We start from the raw sequence: 21478 nt of genomic DNA, 5'->3' as shown, positions 1-21478 counted from the left end.
CTTTTTGGGGCCTCCCAGGTCCCTTTTCCTTGTCGCTCGGTTTGTCCTCTTAAAGGAGATAAGGGCTAGTAGTGTCACAGAAATGGCTGACCTGTCCGTGCTGGTTCTGATTCTCTGCCTTGGTCTTTGACTCAGACTGGCAGCTGGTTTAGTTGTGACCAGTCTCGTCGATCTTATAGATATTGGCACTTCTGCCTCTTTTCGGGTCTTGGTTTGGGCCTTTGGATTGTTTTGGCCATACCTGACGGTCCACTTTGAAGCCTTCACTCCTAGCACACTAGAGTCTTGGGGGCGCACACCCCAACTGTGAGTTGCACCCTGCAGTCTGACGGTGTGGGAGTTCCTCAGCGTCTCTTCTATTCCCCCCCCCCCCCCCCTATTCTAATTTTGCCCCTTATTCTAATTTTGTGGATACAATGACATTGAAGAAATTACTCTATGGTCGTGTAATCTCTTCTAAACTAAAAACAAAGAAGTCTGTTAACCGGAACAACGGCTTTCTGCTACAAACCTAGAAATCCTTTCCGACAATTTGTAAATTCTTTTAAAAAATAGATAAAGAAGTGCCTAAAGGCGAGGCTAAAGAAGTTTTGAGTTCCTCTTATCTGGCAGGCTCCACTTCTGCTGTGTTTCCCACGGCTTTGACTCAGTCGAGCATAAATGTGTCAAAATGTGTGTTCCTCCCCCAATGTAAAAGAGCCTCATGGTCTGGACAGAATGGGAAAGGAGGGTGGTGTGCTACATCCCCTGGAAAGTCGGTTGGTACATGCAATCCAGAGGGGTTGGATAACCACTTCTTGAAGGAGATGCCTGTGCCCTTGATTCCATTTACAGAAGGTTGTATTTTTGACGAGGGTTTTGGAGAATGTTTCTTTCCGTCTGCTTCAGTGCCGCCCTCCCCTACTGCAACGGGAGGGAGGGGGATGGGGGGTTGGGAGGAGGGGCTTGCCCTAAGGCTTTGAAGACGCCCCTGGAAAAGCCAAGGAAGAGGAGGTTCTTTTTGTGGAGGACTTTGCCCTGCCAGGCATTGATTTGGACTATAGGAGAATGGCAGCAGGGGCGGCAGCCTCCACAAGTTTTTCCCCTGACAACATTCGGGTTGATATGGGTCATTATAATACAAATCTATCTACCCGTCCCTCCTTGCCAACATCATACTGTAGTTCTATGCCCTGCGGGGCTCTTTCCCCAATCATGATCATTTTCTATTCCCAAGTGCACAGTGGAACATAAACCTGCCTAGATGCGGGGCGTTTCATCAGCTATTTTGTTCTGTATTGAAAAAGGTTTATCTTCTATATTCTCTCTATTAGAGAAATCTGTGTCCAGTTCAGATCATATATTTGACCTGTTGTCGTCAATTATATTGGAGGTCCAAAGGTTAATACGTGTGACTCTGCTAATACCAACGCTAATAATGATAAGTCGAACTGCAAACCATCATTGTTTGAACCCCTGGAGGGGTTAGGGGCTCTTTAACGCTAGCTCTAATGTGGATCAGTTTGTAGTTTGAGGATCAGAGTCGGGAATTTCCCTCTGATTTGGTAATGGCTGAGATTTTCCTCATGTTTAAAAAAGGGGGTAAGGAAATTAGAAAAGCAAATGTAACAGTGGCAGTAATAGATGCTGGAGTTAGGGCTGGTTCTAATGCTGTCCCATTGCAAAGTAAAGTCAAGAAAGTATCATAACTTGTACAAAGGAAAAGCTTTAAGTACAGTCTTCATCGATGATTAAGCCTGGTGTCATAAAGAAAAAGAAAAATGAAAAGACCTGGACTATTTCAAAACTTAAATCGAAAAATTAAGATTCTGTAGGTGTCCTGTTAAGGAGGTTTAGATTGAGGTGATGCCAATGTCACCTGCGGTTAGTGCCTCAACCCTACCTCCAAATATTATACATATAATCAATCACAACTTCAAGTTGGAGGACAGAGGTAGGGTACATTTAATAGAATCTCACACCCCTACTGCATTTTCCAAACAATTACAGCTTGCTCCAAATACTTTATTGAGGTTGTTATACGTTCAGACTGGTGGGGTTTAACTGACAGCATGGTTCCTTCATTATCTACTGATGGTGAGGAGTTGAAGTGCATGGTTGCCACTGCAAACTTTAGGGGAACCGCCGATAGGCTGAATAAAGGTGGTAGTTTCTCACCATTAAAGGTAAACATAGGAAATCAGACCAATCAATTACTGTGTACTTAAATTTATCAAGATCATGGAGCTGTAATGGCTTACAATAATAAACCCTCTTATTTGCTTGATCAAGGAGCAATAGCTGGAGTACCGAGGGTCATGGAGTCTGCAATGGGGAGTGTTGAATGTTATTCTCAAGGGGTGTTACTAGAGCAGGACTTAGTTGACTTCTTTGGATTGTATCTTTCTATTTGATGACAAGCTCTCCCCTGTTAATAGAAGTTATTTCATGCACTCTCCTTCGGAAGTAGAAGCACTAAGGTTAATGAAGAATAGTGACATAAAAATGTGTTTATATATTCTACAGCAACAGCGCTATACTCTAGAATCACTTTTGGTTAATTGATCATTTGAAATTTGATATTGCAAAATTGAAATGACTGTCTTCAACGGGGGATTGACCTTGTTCCTGTTGTCGAGCACCCAGAGCCTTTGCCCAGACAAATGAAATCCCTAATAGTAAATAAGTCGTTTATGGCCACTGTAGGCGGACCTATCAGTGACATCCTACAGGGGAACTCTAAGGATGTAGTTGTCTCATTGGGGCAGGAGGGTGGGTGATGAAGATCTTGGAGGATCCTGATCTTAATTCTCAAGTTGCTGAGTCAAAGGATGATCTCCTTAAATGGAACTGGGTGGCGGGAGCCCCTACTAGCGTCCTTCCTAAAATAAATATTGGTGAGACCCTGAGGTAGCTCTGAAAGGTTACTCCTGTACTGGAACGTTGCTGGGTTGGTCATGAGGGAGCTGCATTGAATTCTCTAAAGCTTATCAACTCACTATTGCTATGTTTACAAGACACTTGAGGGAGTACAGATTCTACATATGCTAACTATTTTGTAATTTCTTGCAAAGTGAGGCCTTCCAATAGTGCAATGGAATCAGGATTTTTTTTATACATCCATTGAATGTATCCCTTGGTCTGAAAGTGGTCCTCTAAGATGAGAAAAGTTGTCCATCCTTCTTCTCTTACCAAATACGTATATTCCTCCCGGTTAATCCTTTGATCCTATGGTGAGTTCGTTTCTGAGCTTTGTTTAAGATCTTAGTATGATACAAGATTGCCCCTTGGTAATAGTCATGGGCGATTTAAAAGCAAATGTCTCCAACTCTGAGTCTTCAACTTTTGCCAGTTTCGGAAATGAAGAAGAGTGGTCTACTTCGGAGATATTTTTTACCAGATAGGCGTGTTTTTCTCTTATAGTCTTAGGAAATATGAATTGGTGCTTCTGAATGTACGGATCTCAGATGGTGAGCTTGCCTCTTAAACTTTTCATTTAACCTCTAGGCAGAGTTTACTTGATTATGTGATAGTGTCCTATCAAATGTTTGGGGCTTGCTCCAAATTCACTTTGCTTCCATCTGACATGAGCGATCATAGCAGAGTGGGTATGACACTTTTCTTTAACTTTCAGCAACAAGCGCCCTGGACCCTTTTAAAAAGTATGGTTGGCTATAGCAAGTCAAATGGGCATACCTTCTGGGCAGCTAGGAACATTGAGACCCTGAACTAAAAAATCAAAGAATTATGTGTTAGACTAAATGAGTCTCCGTGGTGTGACCTTGTAATTTGCTTTGAATCACACATGATAAAGAAAGATAAAGGCCGTAAGCAACTGAAAAAGTGTAATCAGAAGTTAAAGGTGCTAAACCAAGAAACATATTTCCTGATAAGGAGCCAGCTTCAGTTGTTTTCTATTTTAAGACAACATGAAATCTATTGTCCTGAACATATTAGATCTAGACTAAAAGCCCAAGAGCACAGGAGTAAAAGTTATAAGTTTATCAATTTAAGGTAGGCTGTTATTTCTAAGGACTCCAGGAAACCGGCTCTTGGTGGCTGAACATTGTGAATCTGATGTAACAGTGCATGCACTTTCTAACTCTGAAAATGTTTGGGTGGGTTATATTTCTAATTTGTACTCTCTTAATCCATAGGAAGCTGATCTTGTTGAGCTCAGTGTAGATGTAGATTTGCTCGTATAGTATGGTGCTCTATCTTAAGCCAAAATTATTGTTTTTTATAAAATAAATGCAAGAACATCTGGAGCAGTGAGGCCTGATGAGATGCCTATCTTGGTTAGCAAAAAGAAGGCCACCTCTTGGAGAACCTTTCTTTGTCTGCTCTTTGAATATTGCTATTGAACTGAAAAAATCCCTTTGTCTTGTAGGGTAGTGTCATCGTCCCACCAAATCGTCCCCGGCAAGTTTTAGACAAATAGCATTGTTCTATGCAGTCGGTAAACTTTTCGCTAGTCGTTTACTAATACTCTTTGCTGTAAATGTACTGAATTTGTAAATTATACTTAACTTTATGCAGCACTCTATTCTGATCATCCATCCTGCTCCAAAGCGCTCTATGTTCCATAAAAAAGAGGCGTTCAACCGTGTAGGTTCTGGAATATTCATTGAAAGCGAAAAAGGATTATTCTTTGCAGTCACTGTTAGTACTCTGCAGTGCAGTCCATAGGGTAAATGTGAGGGACACTTCCTCTTTTCTGACCTTTAAGTTGAAAAACTTGAAGGCTGGGTACAAGAGTTTGCCCTAAGACGATTATGTACCTAGGACCGCCAGCTGAGGTAAAAAAAGAAAAAATACCCATGCCTTATAAATGACTTATTTCTTCCCAAGCAGACTGTCCCAGAGCCTGATCAATGATTGTTCTTCTTGCGTCCTTCTATGCCATGGCATCATCCTCATCCTGGTCTATTCCATCCCCTGGGCTTTGGAGCAAACCAACGGCAGAACATAATGGCAGTTTGGGCAACGAGCTGAGTTTCGAAACCAATTTAAGTTCTTTTGTCTGGCCATATAATTTGGCATTTCGTAGGTGTGACTTTAGCTCAGAATTTAAACAGTATCTGTCACATTGAATAGGTTTTATGACATTAATATGCCTAATTATTTTTGTTTGTCTATTTAAATTAATGTGGTGCAACACTGCTACCTACTGTTAAAATGTGCAGTAAAGTCTTGCGTTGTCAAGACTTGTGTGCCAACAGTCTTTAAAAAAAAAAGCGTGGTAAATGTTATACAAAGTTAAAAATTCGTAGTTAAAGCTGTTTCCCAAAATTGGTGACATGGCTATTAGTGGCCTGTTATGTACGGATGATGTGGTGATAATTGATCTAACCCCTCTTGGTTTACAACACCCCTTACGGCTTTGATGAAGTATGCAGAAGACCATTTCTTGAAAATGAATTCATCAAAAAGTTTAATTCTGACATTTCGTAAAAAGGTGCGAGAATTTTGGAGGGGGGGGGGGGTTCAGTTGGCACTTAGAGGAAGACCAATTGGAAAAAGTAGAATTGTATTTTTACCTGGGTAAGATCTTCTCTAGTAGTGGGCAGGATGACTATCATGTAAACCATTGCTCACATACGGCCTTATCCTGGGCAAATGCCCTAAATAGACTTTATAAAACATGTGGAAAATTTTACTTTCATCACCTTTTGTCAGTCTATAGGGCAATCTTTGTTACGCTTGTGAGGCGTTGTATATGAGACTTTGGCGATTTTTTGAGGTAATAGAAGGACGCATTTTTTCGTCCGATTTGTTATTTGAATTCTTTAGCAGCCCCTCATGCCATACTTTTGGAGATTGGCCTATTCTCAATTTTCACTTATGCAATGGCCGCTGTTCTGAACTGAGGAAATTCCCTTCTGGGCGGAGAGGCGAGAACTCTTTGTGCAGCGCTTAAATGCAAAAGTTTAGTTCTCCAAAAAGAGAAGAGTGCTTTTTTTAGGTCCTTTGTGCTGGCTAAAGAAACCTTTAGGATTGACTTGAATGTAGGCTCTTTTATGCCTAAATCCCTTGTAAAGAAGTATATTAAAAAATATCCCTTCATAACATAGGGCAGGACAGAGGCATTGCTGTCCGCTAAATCAGCAATATAAGGTAGTGCAGGAGAGCAACCTCAAGGGGGGGGGGGGGGGGGGGGGGAGAGGGGTGCAACCTTTTCCAACTTGGAATCTCCCTCATGGGGGTCTGAAGATTGATTTTATTGTTGAATGGATTTGCTCCCCCTACGTGTTACCTCAGGTATTTGGGATAAAGTCCCAAAAAGGAGAGATTGTGTGAGTTATGTCCTCTGTTCATACAAAATCTGAATCATGTAATATTTGCATGTCCTCTGTTGCATTATGCACATCGTCACTTTCTAAGGCCAGTGTTTCTTAAATCTAATATTTGATCAGTATCAGAGGCCTGTAAGTGACTAATGTTCCCACCTAATAAAATGGTTTGCACCAAGATCTTCCAATTTTTTTATTTTGTATTCGAATTTGTACTAATGAAGTTGTATATTATTGTGATGTACTTGGTATATTTTTCCATTTTACGGAACTAGAATGTATAAATTGTGTTATCTTTATATTTTGTATATTTGATACTATGTTATGTGGACCTCCATCGGAGTTCCATATCATAGATAAATCAGTACAAATTTAAGGCAGTAGGTGGGACAAGTAAATTCCTTTATAGGATGTGTAGATTTCTGTAGCAGTTGGTCCTTTGGGCAAGTAGAGGTTTTTGTTTTGATCCACACCTGCAGAAATGTATCACAAATGGATCCATGCAACAGAAAATCCAGTAAAGCTGAAACCTACATTTGGTAGAAAATCGTGCCCTGGGACATTGAAGAATAAACATCCTCAAAACCCAGTTGGATAAACATCCTTAAAACGCAGATTTATTTTCCTAATGGCTTCTCTCTTCAGTCTTTGTGTTACTACCTCCCCATCACATCTTGAAGCTTCCCCTCGCCCCCAGGACAATTATTTATGACCTCCTGCATGTACTTTGCTGCCATCTCTGGTAACCCAAAATGCTCCCCCCCCCTTTTTTTTAGCTTAGGCTGCTACCACAGATTTATCCACCACCAGTCCCTGCAGTTGATCTGCACAGCATCCTGTAGGGTGTTACGACGATAGAGGCGATATATGAGGCAGAGAAAGGCAGCATAGCAGGAGTACTTTTCTTTGTTTGGCTTGGACACACGTTCCTCTCAGAAGATTATGACGAGCTCACAATAAAACAGTACCTCCCATTCCCATACTTAGGGGTCTATATCTGATTGAAAAATAAGAATAATCTGCAGCTCACTATGGATTTTTGGAAATCGCTGATTCTCTATGTACCCTCTCAGAAGTGCCACCTCTCATGATAGATCTTGCAGAGCGCCACGGGTAACGGGTTGCACCTGCTCTGCTGCATGTGGTCTAGGTTTGTGCTTTACAGATACCACTTGCATACATACCTGCACACCCCATGTTACCACTAGGGAACCGAGAGACAGCCTTGCAGTTGAGGAGTCATGTTTGCCATAGAGGATACCAAAAGACCAGTGGAAAGGGATCAGTCCTATTCCGCTGTATACTTCCCTTGTTTTTCATGATACTAACCCCATCTGCTCTTCTTAGACTAGAATCCCATTGAAACTGTAGCATGTGGCCTTAGGAAAGCACTCTTAACTAGGTTGGCTGGCCAGAAAATACCAGATCAAATTTAGAGCTATATATTGGTTCTGTAACTTCTTCAGTGATGACTCACCATGTTACTTTACCAATCAGTTCCTTAAGCCAAAGAATGCACTGCACTCAGCAAGAGACCTTACTAGCTCCAAAACTCCTAGGAATGCCACCTTGTCAAGGAAAGACCTACCAGTGCATCTCTGTTCACCTTTAATGATGTCAAATATTAGCTGAAAATCGTTTGTTGAATTTTGCACTTTAAGGCGTTAAGTCTGGGGATCAAGCTGAATTTAAGACATCTGTTGACGGCTCACACTAATGTTCGTTATTCAATTCGATCTTTTTTATATTTATTTTTAGTTGTAATTATTGTTTTATTTTTCTGTTATTGGATCTATTCTCGGTGTGCCGTTTTGTTTCAGAACGTCTTTGAGCTTTCAATGTTTTGTGCATTTTTGCATGTTCTACATGGAATAAATACAAATAAATTAAAAAAAATGAAAAACATAAAATAGCTTACCATTATCGACTCAGACAACCAAGGTGAGTTTGGGCCTCTCGCTTTATCTATCCCCATATGAAAAGAGCGAAGGATTGTAAAGGCGGCAGTGAACGTTTTGGCCTCGATGATGGCTCACCCTCAGATGTAAAGTTGTTATACTTTGCTGAGTACCTAAGTGGAGAGGTAGGCTTGTGATTAAGAAATGTAGAAGCATTTTGTATAACAGAAGTTCTTAACTCCTCCTCGTGCGAGCGTTCTATGAAAACGGGTGTGGTCATGACGAGCTCAGCTCGTCATGAGCACACGAGCACTGTGCTGCACGAGCACTGTGCTGCATGACGAGCTGAGCTCGTCATGAGCACGGGGGCGCAGTGCGCACCCCCCTCCTCCCCCCAGAACAGTGGGGGAATGTGCCCAGCAGCGAAGGTGCTAATCTTTTGGACCCCTATTTCATCATTATTGGAATCTGGGGCGCCGGGCGGAGTCATTACTGGAAGCAGACGATCCCCAGCCTAAACCATATCTTTGATTTTAAACCACAAAATAGAAAAATAAAAAATCAAGTACACACCAAACACATGCTCAAATAATGAAATATTTTGTTTAATTCAGAATCAAATCTAGGGCAAGGTTTTCAATGTTTTCATTTGCTTCCTTATTTGTATATTCTTTATTAATTTGAATGCATTCATTTTAATGCTAATTTTATACTGACCCCTGATTAGGGCTCGCGGACCCCCAGGAGTCCTCTGACCACAGGTTAGGAACCACTGTTGTAGAATGAAGCCAGTGTTCCTGCCACAAAAACAGTGGTATACTTCTTGGATAGCAACTTATAGAAGTTTCTGTTTTCATCTATTCTTGACCTTTCCCAATTCCTCTTTTCTTTTTCTTTTTTATAGCGTAAATCCGAAGATATAGTTCTAGTTTCCTCAAAGTACAAGCAGAAGTATGAGTGCCAACTACCGGCACTGGCTGTGAAGTTCCACCAGGACCGGGATGAAGACCAGCAGAGTTACTCAGGACAGGGCATCTCTGACTTGCTGAAGCCGATGGAAACCGCTCCATGCCTGGTCAAGGTAATGATAACTCAGTATAAGTCTTGTTACATGTTCATGACCTTAAACTTCTTATATCTGAAATAGAATTCTAGCCACAGATTCCTTACCTTAGAGTTATTCCTAGGCGTCAGACTGAATCAGGAAATATTTCGCGAGCAGTACTCCTGCGGTGGCGCCGTCCACGTCGTGCCCATGTAGGCCCCAACCAAGTAAGCTGGCATCAGTTCTTTTCTTTCCATGCCAATCGCCACAGATCCAGAGAGAGCTACCCCCAGTAATTTTTTAACTGACCTTTTTCGACTTTTTGTTAGCGTTTTTAAGACTCTTCTCCTGGTGTGGCTGGAATGTCCATTAGAAAAACTGGCTTCAAGCCCCCCGGCACCTGTTACTGACAGATGTCTGTGACGGACCAGTATCTTGTTTGCCTCTGCTGCCTTGAGCGCGACCACAATGCAATGACCTGTGTCGACTGCCGCACCATGCACCTTAAGCCCTTGAGAGAGTGGTCCCGCAAGCCCCTTGCCGCTCAACATGCGACATTGGTGAGGTTGAGAGGACGGTCCCGGGATTTGTGACAGAGCCATTGATCATAGTCTAAGTCACCAGTGCATTTGGGTAACTCCCAGAAAAAGAGATAGAAGTCGAAGAGTTTCCGGAAGCCAGAGTGAACCCCGCCCGACTCTGCGAATTTTACGAGGCCATGCACCTCATGTTTGGACGGGGCGCCAGTCGTAACATCTTGACCTTCCCCAATGCCGGTCCCGACAGTGCTGGCAGCGAAGTCCCCATTCACATTGCCAATTCCAACACGGAGCTGGAGGTGCATGGCCTGACACCGGTGCTGACTGGACCCTTCCCTCTAGGCCAGAGCCTGAGCCCTATTCCTGCAGACTAGGAGTTGGGGAGGATTGGGAAGGGCCTCTGGACCCTGAAGAATACCAGCCCCTAGACCCCAACAAGGACTGGTACGAGGATTTGGCAGATGCCAGTAGACTAGACCTCTCCCTAGATACTGGCATGGTCTCTCCTTCTACCATGGCAATGATGGCGAAAGCTACGTTTGCTGTGGTGGTGAGAAGGGCGACCGAGGTCCTGGTCCTTAGCGTGCCCTCAGTGGTATTCTAGACTAATGTCTTGACAGGGGTGCCTCAGCTGGGAATGACCCCCGAGAACTGCTCTCATTTAATGAAGCCCTTGCTGGCGCCCAGCTGGAACTGGTCCAAGCCCAGTACAGGGGCGCCTGTGAACGTTCTGCTGCATGCTGCCATTGTCCCGGGGACCACAATATCCACATGGACCGCTCCACCCCAGATAGCTTGGTAGTCCAAGCCTCCACCTCCAGTGTAAACCCTGGCACAATCCCTACCCCCCACTGAACATAAAATCCAAGAGGCTGGACCCTTAGGCAAGAAAATGGTTTCTTCCACCAGCCTGGCACTGTCGTCCATTAACACTGTGTGCCTTTTGGCCCGTTATTCTCATGGACTATTGGATTTGGTTGAGCAGGTGCTGCCAATGGGTCCTAGGGAGTTCAGGGCCATACTCTCCCAAGCTATGACAGATGGGAGAGATGCAGCCAATTTCACTATCTGATGTATGCTGGACATGACCGACTCGCTAGGCAGAGCGGTTTCTTTGTCAGTGGCCTTAAGGCACCATGCCTGGCTGAGAACGACTGCTTTTTCAAAAGGGGGTCAAAGCCTTGTTTATTGACCTGTCCTTTTATGGCTCCCATCTCTTTGGAGACAAGACAGACTCGGCGCTGGAGCTCTTCAAGGATAGCAGGGCTATGGCCAGGTACTTGGGCCTTTCCACGGCCCTCCTCTAGCCCCAGTCCGACTGCTCTTCGTTTTGCCCCTTCGGAAACTCCATTTAGGAAAGTTTGAAGACTCACCTGTTTAATATCTAAGCTGGTGACTTGGGGTTGGTTACCGGTTTTGATAGTCCTGCTCCTATAGCCGGGACACTTACTTGGGAGCAGCTTAGCACTTTGCACACCAGATGGGAAGTGTCCGACCTGCAGCAGCCGGTCGCACACGTAGGTAAACCACACGAGCGGTGTAAGAGCACACTGAGGCCGCAATGGCAAGCCTGACCTACATTTACAAAACATCACGTCCGTACCATTTCCTAAAATGTGCTGAAAGGATGTGCACACTTTTCCACTGCAGTACAGTGGAAAAGGGCCCGGAGCCTTAGGGCTCCACCCGAGAACCAGCATGCACACACCGGCTTGTCAAGGGAGGCCAGTGGCTTGGGTGTCTAGAGCACCCCTGGTGTCTGTGCGCTATCCGGCTTACAATGGTGGCCCGGATTCACGTTAAGCACTTCCTTGGTGCCAACGCTCACATCAACCCATCTTTGCAGGCTGATGGCGGGGGGCCTAGGAATATCACTGGCACAAGGGCTCAGGCCGACCGGCACTAGCAGGCCGGACACAGGCCCAGTACAACTTTGGTGCTAGCGCACCCACCACTTGTCATGACAGGCAGATGACCCATTTTGTCCCTCAGCTAAGCGCCACTTCCTATGAGTCGTAGGAAGGGTGCGCTCAATTTCACAGTGCACAAACGGTGGGGAAGGGCTCCGGCTCTACGTCCGCAAAGGGGCATCTGCAACCTTGGGAGGTGCTCCATGGAGGGGAACTGACCTCAAAGGTAGGGGGACCCCACCTAAGGGCTCTCCCCTGTTTGGGCAATGGTTATGCTCTGGCCCCACCTGGCCACTCGCCTTGCCTGAGCTTCACCCCTCGGGACGCACCCTAGGGCCACTCCGGTTTAGGGGAGGCTCCCTACGGGTCGGCTCACCGGTGGAGAAGACAACCTGAGTAGGAGACATAATGGACCTGCAAGTCCCACGGGCTATGATCAATGCCACATCCCTCTATTCGCCAACCCTCCCTGGGTATATGGTGTATCTTTTCATAGGGCACTCCCGAGGACAACGCAACCCAGTCATGTGACACCCCACTCCTAACCTGTGTGAGGACGGTGCTCGTACCTTCCCACTGCAGCACAGTGGGATCATGCTCCGAGTTCTAGAGTCAGGAACAGCGAGTAGGCGAAGACTAGAAGGACAAAAAAAGCTAAAAGTTTCATATTCCCTTATGAAGGCCATATCCAACACCCTCCATCAAAGGAGGGCTAGTGCTGTTGTTCACAAACAACCCCTCCACCATGTAGTACTGCAACAAACAGGGCCGGGTGGATTTGTGGACCCTTTGTCAAGAAGCCCTGCACCCCTGGAACGTCGGGGCATTTCCCTGGTGGTTCAACACCTGGCGAGCTCTCTGAATTCCAGGGCGGACAAACCCAGCTGAAGATGCCAAGCGGATCACAAATGGCATCTCCATCCGAGATGGTGCAAGGTCTCTTTCAGCAGTGGGGCGAGCCTTGGTTAGATCTGTTCACCCCTGCTGAGAACATGCAATGTCACCATTTCTGCATGCTGGAGTTTCCAAGGCTTTCTCGCTCGGAGACGCTTTTCATCTTGAGTGGAACTTATGCCACCTCTATGCCTTTCTGTCCATGCCACTCTTCCGACCCAGAGGTCTCATGAAGATCCGGAACGACCAGGGTAAAGAGGATCCCGACTGTGCTTGGAGCATTTGATATCCCAAGCTGATGAGCATGGCACTCTGTTCTTTGATCAGGCTATGCCTATGGGAGATTTTTTAGATAGAGAGAGTATGTTTTCCAAAGTAAAGTACTATTTAAGGTTGAATCCAGTGGTCATTGGTGCAAGTTTTCACTCAAAAAAGGCTCAATCCAATTTTTAGAAAAGATAGAATTTTATTGATGCAAGTTTGAACATTGACAGCCGACACATGTTTCGCCCTCTGTGGCGTATTGCGCCAGGGCTTTCTCAAGGCTAAATTCAATTTCTTAGTGTCATTCTGTTAGATTCTCTAGTATGCATCGAAATGAATATATGTCACAATAGAATTCCTTAAATATTTCAATTTGGAGTTAAATCTCCCGAAGAATCAGAGCGTCCCTGTAAGGCGACAAACGCGACGGAAAACATACTCTCTCTATCTAAAAAACTTTTAACTTCCAAAACTCTAAAAGGTCCAGAGTTTTTGAGTATGTTGCCACCGTTTACATAAAACTTATTGTGAAAACAGATATAGTCCTGGAATCCCTGGACCTTTCATGCTCAGCTGTTACGCCTATGGGAGGTGTTCTCCATCTGAACCCGTCAACTCTCTGCCTTCCTGCGTTGAAATTGAGCTTTGACAGTTGACAGCTTTAAACGCTTCTGCCCGAAGTCTCTTTCCCAGCAGCGCTCTGCTCTGGGCACCTTAAAGGGGTATCTTTCTGCCATCTCAGCCTTTCTGCGGTTGCCTGATTAGCCATCCCAATTCACATCCCCTGTTGTAAATACGTTTTTGACCGGTATCCAATATGTTTCCACCTTAACTCTTTATCATGCCTCAGTAGGACCTCAGTCTCGTACTTAAAGTTTCTGATGTGTGCTCCCGTTAAGCAGCTACATAACTGTCCTCTTACACTCCTTACTATCAAGACATCCTTCCTAGTGACAATGACATCTGCCCGGAGGGTCGGTGAGCTTCATGCTTTGTCAACCAAGCCTCCATACCTAACCATCTTTCCAGACAAGCTGGTTCTTCGCAACAGAGCTTCCTTTCTACTGAGAGTTAACATTCCTTTTTATGTTGGCCAGTCCATCACACTGCCTACCTTTTAGGCTCCGCTGCATCCCCCTAAGGAAGAGGAGCGACTCCCATCAACTGGATCCAAAAGAGCTTTATTGTGCTACCGTAATCATACGAACGAGTTCCTGGTGGACGAAGAAATATTCATAGGGTATGTTGGAGCCAAGAAAAGGAATGCTGTGCAGAAATGGACCACCTCCTAATGGATCGTGCTCCATTGGCCTGTAGGGAACCCACTGAGGGTTTGCTCGCTCATTTCACCAGAGCCAAGGCTGCGACCATTGTGTTTTCACTAAGAGCTATGGTCCTGTATATCTGCCAGCCAGCAAGGTGGACATCTTTGCACACCTTTTCCAAGCACTACTGCCTGGACAGCTAGGTCTGTAATGAACGTCACTTTGCCCGTTCGGTCCTGCAGGACCTTTTAGTATAATATTTGTTTGGCGAACCCACCTCGAAGGAGGTATAGCTTAGGTATCTATTCTAAGGTAAGGAATCTGCGGCTAGAAGTCTTGATCAGATGAACAAGTTACTTACCTTTAGTAACTGATGCCTTATCTGGAATAGACTCTTATCTAGTTGCAGATTCCTCAATAACCCACTCCTCTTCCCTGCTCTACAAACAGATTTCCTAGGGTCAAGGCTGTTCCCCTCAGGGCCCTAGTCTTCCACACCAGTGGTCGGTGTTCTACATGTCTCCTGCGCTCCTGGCGTGGAAAGTCGCGAGAAGAAACTGACATCAGTACGCTGGAGTGGTGCTTTTAATGCTTCATATAAGCCCCTTCCAGCACAAATGACAGCGACTACACCACACGGAACCGACAATGCCGCCCACCAGCGTGCAGGGGTACTGCTCACGAACATTTTCCTGATCCAGTCTGATGACTGAGGCTAATTCTAAGGTAGGGAATCTGCGGCTAGATAGTCTCTGGCAGATAAGTTGTTACCGAAGGGAAGTAACTTGTTTTTCATGGAACAATGATGAAGAGCGCCTCTTGAACAAGTTATTTGCTTGAAATTTAAATGCATATTTTCCTCAGGTTTTATCTGTATTTATCCACAGCTACTTATCTTTCAAAGATTACCTATCTTACCTAGTATTTTTCCTGATATATGTATGTAAAAAATTTACATTTGAGCTTGGATACCTGTTGGATTCTTTACTATTTTAAGGAATCGCATGCAATACAATGTTACGTTTTAATTACATTGATTAAATATATTATTATGTTTGCCTAAATGTTGATGCGTGTGCAAAAGTTGCCAGCGAGAGTACTGGAAACCTATGTCCTGAAGTTACTCCCATCGATCTAGAAGATGTAGTGACCACACTGGGAATTAAAGTACCCATGTTCTGTTTTTATATACAGGCAGTGAACGTGTTTTCTATCAATTTTTGCGTACACTCTGAGACATCAACTTTTGTTGTTTTCCTTTTACTCACACCACAGGCTATAACTATGTTAGTGGATTTGTGCATAGGATTCTTTGTGAGCTCTTGTATCAACCTTTTTTAGGTCTCGGCTAGCGTAGGCTGCGCACATGCGCAATCTAATCTTGCTGGTGATATTTAATGAGTTGGAGTACTTTTCACTAGCGAGGTTAAGCCCCGCCCCACTTTTCCATTGGCTGGCGCCACCGTTCATGCTAAACGGTGGCCCGCCATTGGAAAAGAGCTCCCAGTGACGTACTATTTTCTCTTTGTAGTCCGTTCCATTCGGACAGGCTTCCTTGACTTATGTGTGTGGTAAAAGGTTTCTTCTTTATGGGGCGAAACTGATGGCCCCATAAAGAAGATAATAAACCTTTTACGCCAGCACCTCTCTTTACTCTCCGTGCCACCACTCTCATTTCTATTCACCCTCCTTTGTCTGCATCCCTCGCCCTCGCCTCGGCGGTGAGCAACGTGGTGTGGCCGGAGGTCGTGGCGAGGGCAAGAGACCAGCTGGGCCGGTGGGGCTGCATCATAACATCCTTCAGAGGTGAGGACTGCGGAACCCTTCTACCCCTCCGAAAGAGTTTGCGGTGTTTCTGGTGGGCCCCCGCTGCCATTGCACTAAGCTCTGTCCTCAAATCTGATTGAGCTTCCAGTAAGTGTTGGCAGCTGGCGGCAAGGCATGCGACTGAAGTTATTGCCGGAGGTCTGACCCGCAAGAATGTCTAAAGACCGCGGACATGGCACCTCGCCGCCCCATGACGGCAGTATAATATCGTGGGCACTGCAACAGGTAAACAGCTCTGCAACTGCGCCCCTGGAGGCTGGGAGAAATGCTGACTGCTACCATTTTAGATTTAAAAATGTATGTATGTATGTATAGGCATTTATATAGCGCACTACTTACCCGGAGGGTCCCAAGGCGCTTCGACCGCTGCAAAACCCTTCCTGGCTTCCCTGAGAGATGGTCCCTTAATGGGTATCTCCAGGGTGAGACCAGGCATCCCCGGCGGTCTGGTGGGGCCGTTAGTGAAGATGAGGCAAGCTAATGCCCAGAGTTGCCGAATGTGATCGCTGATCAGAGTGGGCACCGAGGCGAGCGAATTATCGAGTCCGCTGACCCTGGTCCAGAAACCTGCCGCGCCGGGAATCGAACCCTGGTCCCGGGCCGTCCTCTGCTCTCGGGTCTGCCGCCTCTTACCAGTGAGCCACACAAATACACCTGGAGAGCAATTTAAAGGGTCATAGTGAAGAAGATATCGCTGCAACGTGAATGCACAACCTGGATAACCTTTGGGCCTAGCGAACTGTGGAGCAGCTTATCACCCCCTCGTACTGGGTGTAGATGCGGATTCTGCGCTGCCCACAGAGGGGGGAGGCATAGGGGCAGCTCCCCTCGATAGCACGGGCCAGGGGAAATACCAGGTGAGTCGTTGGTGGGGGCCTCGCCGGTCTGTGTGATCCTCTTACAAGCATTGAGCCAGCCAATGCCTGTTCGTTATGGGCACCCTTACGAGGCCACACTTAACTTTGGGCAGCTTGTTGAAAACCGAGAAAGGAACAGATCTAGTGTTGTGCTTCCATTAGCTGGCCTGGTCACATGGCTGCCTAACCTTATTCAGTTGACACGCCGGGCGCGGAATACCAGCACCTGGGGCTCTACCCGAACTCGGGTTACAGCTGCGGCGAGCAGCCGCCCCCACCGCAACAGCAGCAAGCCTTCGGCTGCACCCCTGGCCCCACCGTGCCCCCGCGGGGCCACAGCCGAGAGACACCCACCCCTGCAGCCTCTTCCCCGGCACGGCCGAGCCCCCCACCCTGGTCTGTCCCCAAACAGCCGGCCATCGTCTACCCCTGGATGAAGAAAATGCACGTCCACACGGGTACGCACCGCGCGGCTCCTTGTCAGCGGTGCCCGTGAATCAGTTCTTTTTTTTTTCATTGCTATTTATTCTATCGTTGAAGATGTTTGGTGGCTCTCAGAACAAGCTACGTTTTCGGAGTAGGTTGAGCTCAGTTTATGTGCTAGGCAGACAGCTAGCTATTTTGGCCTTTTTTCTTTCTTCTTTGTGGGTCACGACTTTGAGAGCGTTTTCCCCTTGCATGTGTCTGATTGTTGAAGTGACAGGTGGGGTTCTCTGTGCTGCTGTTGTGCGCTTTGACCTATGCATTCTTTCTACAATACCTGTGAATTTCTCCAGTGAGCTAGAAAGTTCCAGCGCTAGTCCCGCCTTTCAAGCAGTCCCAACTAAAACATGGTTGTTAATGACGAGCTGGACCCGTCTTTGAAGAACGTTGATGCCTATTCCATGGAGTGGGGTATTTGTCTCACTTGCATGTGTAACCATTTCAAGAATCTAGTGAGATGGCTCAGAGGGGTGAGACCGCCGAGAAGGCGGATCTATTTCCAACACAAAAGTCATGAGTTCAAATTCTACCGTGTGGTATCATCCCTTTCAGGGTCCCGCAGCTTTGTGTTGGGTGATGGCATGATCGCGCCATGCTTAAGTTGTTCGTTGTTTACATTTTGAACGCGTTAATTATCATTGAATGTGTGCTCATAGCATTGTAAGGGACAAAGCGGAAAGAGTGTATTAATGAGGAGGCTTGTATGGCACTACAAACAGTTGCACCTAGGCACTGCACAGTTGGTAGGAGGATGACTAGCTATCGGTATCAGTTTAATTTCTAATAGACAGGTAGGGTTCGCTAGAGCAAAAAGTTATTTGTTGTTGTATCAACATGAATTAGCCCCAGTCTAGGGGCCCAGCTCCCCTCCAGTGGATACGTTTTGGAAACTTGACCCCCTCCTTGATCAAAATCGGTCTCTCAACCATCAGATTTCTGCAGTCACTAAATCTCTCTGTTGTATATGCGGGGATTAGGCTGTAGATTCCTTTTTTCTCTTTTGCCCATAGGGTAGTTGTGGCATTTAAATTATCCAGTCCGGTCTGGACTTTAGCAATGCTATTTGCTTCGGGTTCTCTAAACCATTATTTAGTCGACCAGAAAGAGATTAGTGATCTTTCCCTGGATTCCTGCTTTAGATATGAATTTTAAAGAAGCAGTCATGCCTCTTCCTGTTCCAGAGAAGTGGTAGCTTTTTAGCTGGAAAAGGCTGAAGGTAAAATACTTTTGAACAATGGAAAATGTTTGTTGGGTTTATGGATGTTTATTTTATTGACCAACTAGCTCCTTTAGGACAACACACTACTTTGTTACATTCCTTAGCAGCCAGCGTTCAGGCACATGTGCATTTCCATCCTGCTAGTCATTCACATTTCAAAATGACCAAACCAGAGTGCATTACCATATATCTCTTTACCCCAGAAAAAGGGAGAAACTACAGTAATTGCATACCTTTTTCTTAAAATAAATTAAAGTTAACTAATAACTAAACAGATAATACTGTCCAGCAAGGTATATAATGGTAGACTGAAAGGGTTATTTAAATGCAGTTGCTGAAACTTTCCTATTAGTTCAAGCAGGTAGTTGCAGAGTTTTATTTGCCATGCACTGCAGCAGGTTCTTAACAAGAATTAAAAATGCAATAGGTCTCGCCTTTTCTTAAGTTAAAGCCATTTGCTTTGCTATACAATACCATTAGCAAAGCAAATGGCTTTAACTTAACCAAAAGAGAGACCTGTTGCAGTTTCAATGCTTGTTCTACACATCTTACCCTTTAACCCCTTGGGCGCGGCCGCGATTCTGTCTGTGCGGCCGTTTTGAAGAGTGGGCGGGTTCATTACGGCCCCCAGCCGTCATCAGCACACGCCCACCGTGATGCATGACGGACGGGGGCCGTCATCAGCATGCAAGTGGTTAAATATAAAATTGTAAATATTTAGCAGGCACTTGAACACAGCTGGAATGCCAATATTTGCTTTACTTGTTGCATTTACTTAGGTTGCTCAAGAGGAGGAAAATGTCATCCTAGACATGGTTTGAAATTAATTTAGACTAGGTATTAAAGGTGACAACCAAAATTGCAAGTAGTGATTTATATATTTGATACATTTTGTGAAAACGTAGTTTTGAGCACATAGTCCTGTGGTTCCACCCAAATTTTTCCTGGCAAGTCTGACTCAGCCTTGCCTGAATTGTGCATCTCTCTAAATGCTTTCTTAGCCTTTTTTAGCCAGATAAGCGTGGAGGTGCTTGGGGACCACAGACTTCTCTTAAAACAACCATTGTCAAAACCAGTAGGTCTCACCTTTTTAGGGCTCGCCTGCTGATGCGCTTGCGCATAGCTGGCGAAGCTCTATAGTGGCTTATCCAGAGTTTAACCACTGGCAATTCCACTGGCGATTCCATGCAGTGCATGTGCTTTTTAGGTCATTGCGCAAGCGCAAGCCCTAAAAAGCGCTTGCACAATGCCACCAGCCGCCTGCCTGCCTCGCATTACCACATCAAAGGCAGCTTAGCCTCCCTCCCACAAGCTTCTCAGCGTGCGCTCTGCATTTCTCCTCCCAGCGCATTTCTCATCCCCTAATTATTCACGGCCGGCCGGCCGGCTGTACTTTCAGTTTCACGGCCGCCAGGCCGTGTCTCCTTTCACCACTCCTCTTTTCTATCTCTCCTTCCTTACAAATATATCTACACCCCTTCCCCTCTTTTTCTCTCCATTTAGTCACAATTTTCCCTTTTTACAAGTTTATATTAATACAGTAGATCAAATACTAGCACAGAATATGCGGCGCCAGTAACTAATCGAACACTGCTAAGCTTTTCTATGCCAGAAAGTTTTTGCTACTTAAAAGCTCCTCACAGCGCTTCATTCTCCAAGATTTTCAATTGCACAAACCATTAAGTCTCACACAAAAACAGCCATCTTTTCCTATATTCCCCCCCTTAATTTATATCCGCGCCAGCTAGTGCCATCTGCAATACGGATTTTTTGTTTACGCCCTGTCTCCTTGTTGGCACGCCCATGTGGACTGGATTGTGTACTAGCGTCGTCAGATGCTGGCCTTTATCTGGTGTTGAAGCACGCGTGGTGATCTGTAGTGCACAACCATATCTAATGTGCAGTAGTAAGGTGCACTGTGTCAAGAGTGCACATCCTGTAGTGCATCAGGTCATGGACACACCAATGTGCAACACACGCACACAGAAGTGCAACAGGAAGATGCACCGTGTCAAAGTGTGCACTGGGCATTAGGGCACACAGTCCCCAATGTCAACAGTGCACACTTTGTTGTGCATCAGAACACGGACGCACCAATGTGCAACACTAACACACTGAAGTGCAATAGGAAGGTGCACCGTATCAAATTGCACACTGTGTTGTCCATTAGGGCATGCACTCATCAGTGCAACATGCACACTCAGAAGTGCAGTAGGAAGGTGCACCGTGTCAAAAGTGCGCACGTGTGTGTGCATTAGAACACATACACAGCAATGTGCAACACGCACACCGAAGTGAGGTCGAAATGCACACTGTGTCAAGAGTGCACACTTTGTTGTGCAACAGAACACAAACACACACATGTGCAAGACACCTACACCGAAGTGCAACAGGTAGGTGCACCATGTCAAAGTGCACACTGTGTTGTGCATTAGCGCACGCACTCATCAGTTTGCAACATGCACACACAAGTGTAGTGTTCAATTGAGTTTTTCGCTCTATGTGGCTTTTTAATTTGATAAACGTGTGTAGGCCCCACTTATTCTCAAGTTGTATTATTGTTTCCCTTTAAGTTTAACAATGAACATATGTATAAACTGCATCCCGTTTTCTGTTTGAGACAATGCTAAAATCCCCCCAAAAACTGTTTGATCACAGTTTACATATGAAGGTTGGTTTTTTCTAACGTGTTAACATTTAATTTCTGCTGATTTTTACAATGCAATTGGTCTCCCATTTGCAACAGTTTAACCTCTTGTTTTGGCTGTGGTGAGAATCAGATGAGGGTTCGAGGTCATAGACCCTTGCCAATCAGCGTGATTTGCGTTACTGTGAGGAACCCAGGCCGTATGCATGTGCCTCACTGTTCACTTGCTTTTGTACCTGGAACCATATTTCCTTTCTCTTGCATGCCATGTCATAAAAAATCTCAAACCCACTAATATAAACACTTTGGGTCTTGCCCTATAAGTGAGTGTAAGCTCTTGTTGAACCTCTGTCAAAAT

General features: G+C 45.4%; 1 protein-coding gene across 4 annotated transcripts in view; it reads left to right on the top strand.

Moving 5' to 3' along the window:
- Nucleotides 1-21478, top strand: part of OS9 (OS9 endoplasmic reticulum lectin) — a 310804-nt gene that overhangs the window by 40933 nt on the left and 248393 nt on the right. For all 4 annotated transcript variants that reach the window (XM_086966442.1, XM_086966460.1, XM_086966451.1 and 1 more), the window contains exon 2: nt 9075-9251. In XM_086966442.1, coding sequence (XP_086822568.1) covers nt 9075-9251 — 177 coding nt within the window. The remainder of the gene's footprint in view (nt 1-9074; nt 9252-21478) is intronic.

This window comes from Lissotriton vulgaris, chromosome 1_1, assembly GCF_964263255.1.
Source record: "Lissotriton vulgaris chromosome 1_1, aLisVul1.2, whole genome shotgun sequence".
NCBI classification, from domain to species: Eukaryota; Metazoa; Chordata; class Amphibia; order Caudata; family Salamandridae; genus Lissotriton; species Lissotriton vulgaris.
The sequence above is the reverse complement of the archived record's forward strand: the minus strand, read 5'-3'. Positions and strand labels throughout refer to the sequence as shown.